Source organism: Monodelphis domestica, chromosome 1 (assembly GCF_027887165.1).
Source record: "Monodelphis domestica isolate mMonDom1 chromosome 1, mMonDom1.pri, whole genome shotgun sequence".
NCBI lineage: Eukaryota > Metazoa > Chordata > Mammalia > Didelphimorphia > Didelphidae > Monodelphis > Monodelphis domestica.
Window position 1 is genome coordinate 518,902,303 of NC_077227.1, and position 13,180 is coordinate 518,915,482.

Sequence of the window (13,180 nt, forward strand, 5' to 3'; positions counted from 1 at the left end):
TATCTGTAAAGTCCTCTGTAATTCTTCAAAGAAAAATAGTTCTTAATGATGATGACTAATATTAAGTTGTGAGAATCGTTTATACTACTCCTTCTAACGTGTATTATGATTTGAATATCTGAGAATTAAACCTTTCTCTACAAATTCTAAAATCCCTAGAGTTCAAATTTTACTCAGTTCCTGTTTGTTTCTATTGTTTATATTTCATGCTGCTTTATAAAATACTCATTAGAAAAAAAGTGTTGCTGTTTGAGCATCTTAAACAAATTACTGACATAGAAGTCTTCCCTCAAGACCAACAGGTACAGAGTAATTATATAAAGTTGTATTATAGCCTGAATTTTTTTTTAAACCCTTACCATCCTTTTTAGAATCAATATTGTGGATTGGTTCCAAGACATAAGAGTGACAAGGGCTAGGCAATGGGGGTTAAGTGCCCAGGATTGTACAGCTAGGAAGTGCCTAAGGTCAAATTCGAACCTGGCTTTTAGTCCACCTACACCTAGCTGCCTCCTATCCTGAATTTTTTAAGCATTTATTTAAATATGCATAAAAAGATGACAATATTTGTGACAGATCCTTGTATTCTTTGTGCCAGTGTGCCTCTGCAATCCTTAAGCCAAGTCTCAATAAGTATGAACAATGAATTGGGCAGTTCCATTATTTGGATTCATACCACATTTTCATTGAGCTGGAATCAATGACCATATTTTATATAATTATAACTTTTAATAATATAAATTTAAATACATCTAATCACTTCATAGAAACAATTTCACTAACTGGAACCTAACTGTAGGTTGACCATAGTTCTATATACTTTATATAATCAGAAGACATCAAGATTTTAAACTGAAAGAAAGCACATTACATGTATAGTATAGTTCATTAAATATTTATATTTACAAAGGTATTTTGTGCTTACTTACATATATGTTTATAATTATTGTGAGAGGAAAAGGTGATGTTATAGAAATTATTCTGATCTTGATATGCAAAGAAGATCTGGGTTCAAATCCTGTCCCTCATAGTAGATGTCACTTCATGTCTTCAAACCTGTTTTCTCATACATAAAATGGACAAAATAGTACTTACTTTGTAAGGTTGTAGAAAAGGTTCTTTGTAAACCATAAAACATTATGTAAATGTAAGGTATTTATTTATAAAAAAATTAATTTGTTTATAATCACCTTTCTGTTAAGTTTTAGAGTTTACAAAGTACTTTACATATATTATGTAATTTGATCCTCATAACAACTCTGAGATAAGTAGGATAAGTATTATTCCCATTTTATATATAAAGAAACTAATTGCTCAGAGAGGTTGATTATTCATGGGTTTACCTAATCAGTGGTATAACTGAAAAACTAACCCAGGTCCTCTGACTTCAAATCTAGTAGCCTTTCTACTACACTATGAAAGTAGTACCCCATAGTTCAGATGTAAGCGTATAATGGTCATTTGTATTATTGGATTTTTCTTTTTCAGTCATTAATAGGCACTTAAGACATAATACTGTACTAGACGAAGTGGAAAAAAAAACAAATAAATGAGATTACACATATAACTACACAGGGAACAAAATTTGGTCCACAGTATAATGATATGGGTTCAAACTTGTGTTTTATAATGGAATTTTAATATTCTTTATATTTCTTTGATATAAGGTGGAGGTAGGGATAAGATTTGGTATGACTGTATGTTTCATGATAGTGTGAGAGTATTATTGTATTAATTTTTTATAGGTATCTGGCTAATACGGTTGAAGAAGATGAAGAAGAATCAAAGTATGAAATTTTTCCATGGGCTCTGGGAAAAAACTGGAGGAAATTATTTCCTAATTTCTTAAAGTTAAGGGATCAGCTTTGGGATAGGATTGACTATAGGGCTATTGTAAGCAGACGGTGCTGTGAAGAGGTAAGAACTTTTTACAAAAAAAAATGTATATGTAACATATTAAATTAATACATTTTCATGCTTATATTTCCTTCATAAAATAATTATTTATACTTCAAAAAGCTGGGGGCAGCTGGGTGGCTCAGTGGATTGAGAGCCAGGCCTAGAGATGGAAGGTCCTAGGTTCAAATCTGGCCTCAGACACTTCCCAGCTGTGTGACCCTGGGCAAGTCACTTAACCCCCATTGTCAAGCCCTTACCACTCTTTTGCCTTGGAGCCAATACACAGTATTGACTCCAAGATGGAAGGTAAGGGTTTAAAAAAAAAAAAGCTAAGAACTGTTAGCTTTACCAACATTCCCTTTTATACAGCTTGTATTCAGAAATGTTACTATTCTTACACATATTTTAATCTTAAAAATGGACAGTTTTGTTTTCCTATGTGACTGCATCCTGTAAATAGCATAAGATCATGGATTTGGCACTAAAGGGGACTCATGAATTTATCTAGTTCAATTCTTTTTTTCTTTATTTTTTTTAGAGAATTTAGAGAATTAATGGGAACCAAGCATATTGGGAAATGTACCATTGGATATTGCCATTGGCTATATATTTGCTTGAAAAATCATAGCATTGAGGGAATGACTGAACAAATTATTATGTGTGAATATGAAGGAATATTGCACCTTAAGTAAAGATAAAGTGCACAATTTCAGAGCAAATTTGGAAGATGATTTATATGAACTGACACAGATTGAAGTACAAAGAATTAGGAGATCAACATATATAATAACAATATTACACATTAAGAAAAACAACTTTGAATGATTTTGAAATTCTGACCAATGCAAAAACAAACCAGGAGATTGAAGATGAAGTATATGATGCCTACCTCCTGCCAGGGGTGGATGTAACCACGAAAATGTGGTTTTCCAAGACTATGAATTACCAAAACTGTAAAGGTTTTGGCCAAACTCTAAGGATAATTTTTAGTGTCCTGATTTAAAATTAAAATTAAGTGGTCACCATGGGAAAATTCCCAAATATGAAAATACCCAAGTCAGCTGGGTTTTATGGAGATTTTAATTAATACAAATGAAGGAATTAAGGGAAGGGAGAAAAAGAAAATAGTAGAAAGGGCCTAGGCAAATGGCTTAGGGGCCTGAGCCGTAAGGGAGTGAGAGTCAGTTTTTATCACTCACCACAAGATCTTCCCAAGCAAGCTCTAGTCCTTCACTGAAATCCTCAACTCCTGAACTGAGTTCAGAGCTCCAATTCAGCTTCCAAACTGAACTACAAACTGAACTGAATTCTCCTTTTAAAGAAATTTTCTCTTATGTCACCTCCCCTAAATTTTTACATCTACCAATCATAGCAGATGCTTTTTCCCAGGACTGCCCATTCTTAGTTCTCACCACTCTAGTTCTCACCTTCTCTGGGTAGATTTTTTCTTCTGAGTACTTCACACCTCTTTTGTTAAGCTTGCCTTTTATAAGTTGCTTGACCTTTTAGTGATTAATTTAACCTTTATAGGTACTTAGCACCTTTTTGTATTAGATCTAAAAATAGACCACCTAGCTTAAGGTTTTGGCTTCACTATAAGTATGAGTTGCGGACTTTTCATTGTTCAATCAGGAGTTTATAACTTTATCTTCCCCTAAGGCACTGTCTGAGCAGGGTGGAGTAACTTTAAAAGTTCTCAATACATTCCTGATCAAATACCTCTATTGTTAAAATAGGGGAAAAACTTAACCAAATCTTCGAAGGTATAGTCTGAGTAGTTTTAAGATTCACATGGAAGGACTTAAAATGTAGAATGAGACATATTTGTGGGAATTTGTTTTGTTTGAATATGCATATTTGTTATGAGTTTTGTTCAGTTGTGGGAGAAAGTGGAAGAGAATATAACACAACACAAATTGAAACCACAAAGCCTTGAAAATTAAGAACCCAAGACTGAAAGAAGAAATCACTAAACCAAGAAATAATAGGATCACTAAAGAACTAGGAAGGATCACAGAAATTGGAATATAAATTAAGTGGTCAGGAAAAACATTGATTTGCTTTTTTAAATTTTTATTAGGCAAACTTAAATAGTTTGTGGAAGGGGGTTTCAGTATTTTTATGACAGTTTGTAGATAGTGTAGACAAAAGTTCGTTCAAGCTTTCTTTAAAATATTTTAAGTTCCTTTATATTTTTGAGAGACCATATAGCATAATATTTAGAAAGTGGACCTTGGAGTGAAGAAGAGATGTTTTACTTCTAACACTTTTGTGATTGTAGAAAAACCACTTAACTGTTAAATATTTCCAGACAACTCTCTGAAGGTATCAGTTACAGATAAATTAATGATGTGCCTCTATAGGGAAAATCCCTCATGTGAATAGTTCCCAGGCCAAAAAATTTTTTGAATATTGATTTATTAAAATAGATTTTTTTCTGAACCCATTGAATAGAATTGAGTCACTTTAAGAATAGAAATTATTTTGTAGAAACTTATCATGGGGAGGTGGCAGAATGAAATCCATCTGTAACATTTTTGCTTTTAAAGTATTTTGTAACATAGAATCTGAGAGTTGGAAGGAACTTCATTGATAATTTCGTCCCTCTCATACCTAAGCGGGAGGCCCCTCTATAAAATCCCCACAAATGGCTATATATAAATGACGACCAGTAGGAGGAGGACTTAACAGAGAGCCAGGTTCCAGAAACAGGAAGTCCTCGGTTCAAAACTGGCCTTAGTTTTGGGCAAGTCACTTAACCCCATTGCCTAGCCCTTACCACTCTTCTGCCTTAGAACCAATACACAGTATTGATTATAAGACACAGAAGGTAAGGGTTTAACAAAGGAAGAAAAAAAGATAAATAGGGTTGAGGCAGCTTTATGGGCTCAATGGATAGAGAGCCAAGACTGGAGGTCCTGAGTTCAACTTTGATGTGACCCTGGGCAAGTCACTTGAACTTAATCTAGTCTTTACTCTTTTCTGTCTAGAAACTGATATTTGAATATTGATTCTAAGACCAAAGATAAAGATTTCTGTTTGTTTTTAAACCCTTACCTTTAGTCTTAGTACTGGGTATTGTTTTCCAAGGCAGAAAATTTTTAAGAGCTTAGGCAATTTGGGCTGACTTGATCAGGGGCACAAAAGTAGGAGGTCTCTATCCATTGAGCCACCCAGTTTCCCTTAAAGTAAGGTGGGAAAAAAGACAAACAGGGCTGAATGGAACCCACCCTAACAGATCCTAAAATGAGGAGTTTGAACTTTTTTCAGGAGGCAATCAGGAGAATTTGGAATCTAGACTATTTAAATCTAAGAACCCCTACCATGCAACACATAATTAGATAAGTGGAAAGAAAGAATGTCACAACATAAATGGTGATGCTCAAATAAATTCATTAATAAAAATATTAGTAGTTCCTTATTAAGATAATACAACAGGTACTTAGCCATATGCTTGTTGTTTAAAGATAAACTAATATGTTGAGTTCCCAATTACTAAAGGTCTTTAGGTATGACCACTTGTTGGTGTCATCTTGAAATCTGGAAACCCAGGTTCTACCCCTGTCCCATAAGAATTCACCCCAGGGAAGTCCCAGACTCAGCCCTTTCAGACTATACAATGAACTTTAAGGTACTTAAGGATCCCTGTACAGGTGGGTCTATAGACCTAATCATATGTTAAATACCCTTTTAGTCTTAGAAGTTTCCCTCATTGTATCAGAGATCTGTCCCACGAAGGACCAGCACTTGTGCAGGAGCCATCCTTTTAGTATCCATTTTATATAAACCACTCCCTGATAACCCCAGTCTCTGGCTACATCCTCTTTCCCAAGCCTGCTTGCAGCTGTGAGATTTAAAATGGTTGAGGTCTTAAACTGTAGTGATTAAAATAGTGGAAGATATAAATTGTGATAGATATAAGAGAGGGTGAGTAAATTTGACCGCAGAAATATGTTTTAAAATCAAATATAAGGTGGTTGCCAGGGAAATATTCCCAATTATTCAAATACCCAAGTCAATTGGGTTTTATAGAGATTTTAATTAACAATACAATGAGTAATCAAAGAAAGAGAGAGAGAGTAAGAAAAGGAACAAGTATGAAGGGCCTCAAGCCAATATGGCCTAGACCTGAGTCTTAAAAGAGAAATCAGTCAGTTTTTTATAACTCACCATAAGATCTATCTAAGTAAGGATTTCTAATGACACTAGGCCAGCAGCATCTCAGCTGCTTTCACCAGCTCCCTCCTCCATCTGAATGTTTCAGAATCAGTCTCCTCAGAATGAGTCTCTCCAATCTGAATGTTTCAGAATGACTCCCCAGCTCTTCCCTGAGCTCTTATTTTTAAGGGCAAAATCTTCTCTGTCACCTCCCCTAAGTCCTTACATCTACCAATCACTGTAGATGTTTCTAAAGGACTGCCCATTTTGAATTCACAGCTGAGTAGTTTTAATCTCTTTAGTAAATCAGGAAAAAAATGCTGCTGTGTCGACAAATTTCATTAGAAAAAACCTCTGAATAAGTTATCACCCTTTTAGGTTTAAGTAGTTTACAAGTTTCCCCACCTTTATAGGTACTTAGTATCCCATTGTATCAATTCTAAAATAGTCATGACTCAAAGAACTTCCTGTCCCTTCCATAAGCATGGATCAAAGTACTTTTCATTGTTCTCAAGGAGCTCTCTGTCCTAAAGCAGTCCTAAGTAGGGTGGAGTAGGGATATTCCCAAGGCAAGGAGCCCCCACACTCAAGTAGAGTTCTCACCATCTGCTAGGGAATTTTTTTTAAGTAGAAGATTCCCCAATGGGGGAAACCCCTAACATTCATAAGTCTGAGAAATTTTGAGGTTTACACAGCCTGTTAGTGTAGGTTTGAAGTCCTGAGTTCTCCAAAAGGTATAAAACATTCCCAAGTTCTATTGTTCCTTGGAGAATCATCTAGCTGTCGAATTCTCCCTGAGATACTGTCCCCAGAGCCCCAGGCTGTGGATTCTGTGTAGTTTTTAGTGCTTGGCTTTGTTATAGATTCCTGGACCTATCTCTTTCCTGATAAAAGACTTGGGTTTTCTGACTACTTTAATAGTTCTGTGTTATTTCCAAGTTAACATTGGGAATGGCTAAAAGACTCCTGCTCAGGTGTGGGCTAGAGTCGATGACCATTGAGGTTCCTTCCAACTCTGAGATACTACAATTCTATCTTACAAGGTGTGTTAAACAGAAATATTTAAGATTTCGATGTTCCCCAATTTTCCCAAAATAAGTTTTTACAATATTTCTTCTCTCTACTTTCTCAGCTATACAGAATATAACAATTTTTTTTGTATACCCAGCAAATATTTTCATTCCTTGTGATTCAGAATCACTATCTGGCTACATAGAAGTCCCTTTCCCTTACTCTTTCTTTCCCTCCTCCCTCAACCCTGTCCTCTTCACCTTTACCCTTCAAACACTTCTATCCTTATCTGGCTTCCCATTGCATGTTCTGTAACTATTATTAATCACATATTTGCTTTCTAACTATATCATTTCTTCTAAAACTTTTTATATCTTTTTACATTCATGGGAAATTGGCTGAAAGAACACAGTAGACCCAAATCACATGACAGTGAAGGAATGCTTGTCCCTCTTTCGAATGCCTACTATAAGTGATTGTGGTCATAAACTTTGTCCTTCTGGTTTTGCTTAAATTCATTCTTCATCTGGTCATATAATTCTTCCCAGGTTTCTCTGAATTTGTCATACTCATTTCTTATAGTGCAATAAGATTTCATTGTATTCACATACCACTGCTTATTAAGCCATCTTTCTACTGAGGGGTACCTACTTGATTTCTAGTTCTTTGGTTTAATAAAAAGTGCAGCTATAAATATATTTAGTTATATAGGTCCTTTTCTCTTTAGTTTTTAGGCTTAATAGTGATATCAGTAAATCAAAGAGTTATATATGGTTTAGTAATTTTTTTTAACAATTCCAGTATGTGTTCCAGAATCATCTGGGGGTAAAGGTATTTCTATTAATGATTCATATAACAATAGTGCCTTAATGTACCTACCCTTCCTGTTCATATGTTCTTAATGTGCTTTTCAAGCAACATATCCACATACAAAGCAGTACTTCATGTAGTACTAGGTTTGTGTAGCTAGAATAGCTACACTATTCCCTATGCCACTGTTGGCAAAGGTTTTCCAGTTCAGGTGTCCAGAGGGCAAATTTAAGCTGTCTGTGAGCCCTACCTGAGAAAGTGGAGGGAGGAAGTGTTTTCTTTGTGTGGCTGGACAGAGAGGTAGGGAATGCAAAAAACATCCTTAGTATCTGGGAAGCGGGGGAATGGAGCAGCAGCTGGGCACATTATTTTACCAGCACTTAACTATGCTGTATCTGGTGGAGCCACCAGGTGGTACTCTAAGCTTTAACTACAAATTCAAGTTACTATGCATATATGTCAATCTTCAACTTCTGCAATGAATAGTATTCCTAGAAAATGGTACAAAAGTCAAAAATTTGAATGTTGATACATTGAAGCTTTGGGAAATTGAGGATATGGTTCCATGAATACCAAAAACTATCTTTCACTAGAAATTTTTGAAAATATACTTATTTTGCATATAGTACTTTATTTATAACAAAACATGAATTCTGATAATATGCACTTTTCCTAACACAGTAATTATAAAATAACTCATAAAATGCAGTACACAAATAAAATTGGAAACATGCAAAACTTTTTTCTCACTACTTCTCTAGAGTTCTGTGATCTTTTGTGCTAACAAGTCAGAAAAAAACAAAAATTGATTTGAGATATTTACCTTTTATAATATATGAAACCTACAGTCCCATAAATACAACACATAAAATTCTTAAAATGAAAACATTTTTTAACCTGAATTTCATTTTCTACTGTGTTAGATGGCAATGTGAGAGCACTGTACTATAAACCTCTCTACTTTGGCTACCCTCTGAAAAACTAAGGGAGAGGTTACTGGGACTTTTAGTTTCTGCTTTTGGAAGATGCTGAGGCTGGTGATGTCTTCATGTCCCCTTAGAGCCCAAAGAACTTGCACTGGGCTTTAGGGGCATAATTGCAACACAACTTGAGTTTTATAGGACAACAGTGAAGATATGTAACAAATGCACAGGCACCTATTTACAATGGAAGGATGAACAAAACTAGTAAAGTGCCTAGTAAGATACTAGCTACCCCACAAACTTGAACACATCATGCCATTATTTTTTTCTTTTCTGTGCAAAGCTTAGCTGTGAATGTGTGTTGTTGCCAAGGCAACAGTGAAAATGACGTTTCTGATAAAATCTTCCAATGCTTGAAGTCATGAAAGTTAAATGTGTAAATGTTGAGTGTTGACTGTACTAGTAAGACCTAGGAGGCCCCTGCCCTGAGCCACTACCTCAGTCATTCTTTCCATGTGGGTAATATCAACTATCCAATCCAAAATGTCTCTACTTCATACTGCTTCCCCACTCCCAGATGCCCTCTCCCTAATACTCATACAGTTAAGGGTCTAAAGTCTAGGAATAAAGATATTCCCATGATAATACATAAACTCACTTGGCTGCTTGCCAAACTTTCTCACTTTCTTTGTCTCAGTCTCCTCAATTTGAGCCAAATAAAAATTAATTTATTTGGCATTTAGTTTGCATATGTTTTTGATTTTTCAAAGAATCAAATATAGCTTGTTTTTAAAATCCCTAAATTGACAGAGCCCCTTACTGCTCTTTCCAAGGTTTAGGAGTATATTTTAAATTCCCCAAAGTGAAGAGTACTGAATTTGGAGTGAAAGGATCTTGGTTCAGATCTTGATTCTGTTACTGTCTATGACCTTGGACAAACCACTTGACCTCTTGAAACCTCAATTTCCTTAACTGTCAAATGAAGGGGCTAAATTAGATAAATTCTAAGGTCCCATCCAATTTTAAATCTTTAATCCTATGATCTGTTTTAGAAATGGTTCCAAAGCCTTTTTAGGGAAGTGCTGTTACTACCCTTGTTTCAAAATAAATGGGAGAAAGGAGGGCGGGAAGTTACCATCATATTCCAACTCTCCCTATTCCCTTGTGTGGCCAGTGGTAGATGGTCCATATTTTCTAGCCAGGACCTTGTATCCAGTGGTTTCTCCCCATCTTCTCTTGATTGCATCAGTCATGTCAAAAAGGACAAAATTTGTCAAGAGCATTCTGACAGCCTAAACTCCAGGAAAAAGCTGAATCTTCTTGAGACAGGTATAGAAAATGGAATCATCCCTTTATAAAAATTAGCCTCTTCATTTGACAGTGCTGGAGCTCAAAACTTATTGAGACTGACAATTGCCTTTTATGATATTCAAGGACTTTTGAGAGGCCTTTTAGTACAAAAATGCAGGAGAAAAAATAGCTATTTCCAACATTGCTTATACTTTATCTTCTATTTCTTCTTTCATGCTTTTTTGGAAAAGAATTTATCACAGTAGAAATTATATTGGATTTGGTGTCAGGGAGCTTGGGTTATAGTTAGTCCATTTATATATAACCTTGAACAAATAATTTTACTTAAAATGGGTCTAAATTCCCTCCAATGTAGAATGAAGGAATTGGATTAGATGATTTAAAAAAAAAAATCCTTACCTTCCCTCATGTAATCAATACTGTATATTGGTTCTAAGGCAGAAGAGTGGTAAGGGCTAGGCAATAGGGATTAAATGACTTGCCCAGGGTCACACAGCTGGGAAGTGTCTGAGGACAGATTTGAACCTAGGTCCTCCCATCTCTAGGCTTGGCTCTCAATCCACTGAGCTACCCAGCTGCCTCCAGGATTAGATGATTTCTAAGATTCATTCCAAACTCTAAATATCTGAAAATATGAACTGTTATTGAATATAATGGGACTTCATGTTCTTTTTTATACTGTGGTTTCAGTTGCTTTGAATACATATAAGTTATCATGTTACATAAAGTAGAATTTAATTTCTGGTTGCTGTATGTAGTATCATTTTGTTTCTCTTTGGCTTTTGTAGCAAACGCTATTTTTTTACTCTATGTAGACAGCCTAGTAATTGCCTAACTTGTATTTTTTGCTCTTTATTTCCTACAAATCAATCAATTTTGAATTTTTCTTTTTGTTTTGTTTGTGTTGTGTTTTGACTGCTTTCCCAGTATACTAGGTTGCTTTGAGTTCTGATTCTGTCTTTGAAGTATAAGGGTCAGGATTGATTGAGTTAAAATATGCCATTCTGCCTGAAGTAAATTATATAATTTGGCTTGTTCACAGCTTCATCAACAGTGCATTACTGTACCTCTCCCTGATACTCTAGCCTGCACTGTCATTTTCCTTTTGTCAGTTTTGCCAATCTGATGGTGTGAAGTGAAACCTTGAGTTATTTTAATTTGCTCTATTAGTGAATCAGTATTTTTTCATGTAGTTTATGAGAGTATGAATTTCTTCCTCTGGAAATTGCCCATTCATCTCCTTTGACTCATTTATCAATTGGAAAATGGTTTTTATTCTTATAAATTTGAATCAGATCCTATATATCTTAGAAACACAACTTTTATCAGAGAAACTTGCTGCAAGGATGTTTTTCCATTTACCTTTCTCTTCTAGTTTTAACTGCATTTTGTTTATGCAAAACAATAACTTTATGCAATCAAAATCTCTTATTATAGGTTATGGCTATTGCTCCAACACATTATATATGGCAACGAGAGCGATCCATGCATCACAGTGGGGCTGTCAGAAACTACAACAGAGATGAAGTTCAGCTGCCCCGAGGACCTAGTGCCACACCAGTAGATTGTTCACTTTGTGGTAAAAAAGGAAGATTTGTAGGACTGGGATTGTCTTCATCATCTTCCTCATCATCCAGTGGCACATTAGAAATGATGGAGAAATTCTCATCTCAAGAATCATACAACTCATTCTCAGTGGACTTACCACTTGAACCACCTCAATCTTACTGTTATTCTCAAGGTATGATTTAAAAATATAAATCATTTAATTCATTTTAAAATTTATTGAGCACCATTTTGTTCTATGGAACACAAAATGGCATTTCAAAGTGCCATGCATTTGCAAAGATAGAAAATGGGGGGCAGATGGATGGCTCAGTGGATTGAGAGCCAGGCCTAGAGATGGGAGGTCCTAGTTTCAAATCTGGCTTTAGATTCTTCCTAACTGTGTGACCCTGGGAAAGTCACTTAATGCCCATTGCCTAGCCCTTATCACTGGATAGATGATTACTAAAAGAAGTATGGGTTATTATTTTTTTTTATTTTGATTGCTAGAAGGCAACAAACTGGTAGTGTCTGATCTGGTAATGAATTAGGGGTAAGAAGAAGGAAGTAGAGTGCTGTTCCTTTTCAGGGAGGATTTTTTTAAATGCTCATAGGTTAAGAGAATAAGCTTTAGTTATCTGATGATAAATTCACTTATTTGGAATTCCTTATTTCCTGATAGTATATGATATATATATATATATATATCATATCAAAGACTATAAATATAAGTTTTTTGTTGCACATTAATGATATAAAGTTAATTATAACTAAGCCAGCCTCATGGAAAGGGCAGCTTAAAATTAGGGGGTCTGTTGGGGGGAAGGCCAATAGACCTGGGTTCAAATGTTGCCTCTGGCACTTAACCAACTATGAACATTGGCAAGTTACTTATTTTCTTAAAATGTCTTTCTATTTCATGAAGCTATTTTCTGTGTCTTAACTAACTACTCTATAATTGTGAAGAGTGAATCAAACTTTCTTTGTCTTATCAATCAGCAACTTTTAAGTTAATCAATCAAAAACTTAAGTACTCATACTTAGTGACTAGTAAGGTACAGTAGGGGTACTTTAAGTTCTTGATTTAATTAGCTAAAAATAGGCAAGGGAGAGTTAATCCTATCTTCACATAATAGTGGCTAATATGAATACAATGAATTTTCCTAAATGTATTTGCTTTGGAGGTCAGGGATTGAACAAATCTTCGTTTTTTCTCAGAGTGCTTCTTCTGGGACCAAAAGGCTATTGGCACATACATTTACTGGGAGTAAATACTACAGCAGCCACTAGCCCTCTATGATTTTAATTAAGGGCATCAGGGTCTCAAAAGGGTATGGGATGCAAGATCAAAGATGGAGAGTGAATGAGGAAGTGAATGAAGAAGAATTAGACATGAAAAGGTAGTTAGAAGCTCCAGATTTAGTATATTTTTATATACTCTGAAGTTAAGAGATAGGAGCCCAAAGGTTGAATAGTCTCTCCTAAATTATACTGGTATTTGGCCTGAGGATTTGATTAACATA

The 13,180-nt window shown here is 35.2% G+C and overlaps 1 protein-coding gene across 1 annotated transcript in view; it reads left to right on the top strand.

Moving 5' to 3' along the window:
• SPDYA (speedy/RINGO cell cycle regulator family member A) overlaps window positions 1-13,180 on the top strand; it is a 31,364-nt gene that overhangs the window by 16,629 nt on the left and 1,555 nt on the right. The window contains exons 6-7 of the mRNA XM_001371303.4: window positions 1,746-1,917; window positions 11,550-11,853. Of these exons, the coding sequence (XP_001371340.1) occupies window positions 1,746-1,917; window positions 11,550-11,853 (476 nt within the window). The remainder of the gene's footprint in view (window positions 1-1,745; window positions 1,918-11,549; window positions 11,854-13,180) is intronic.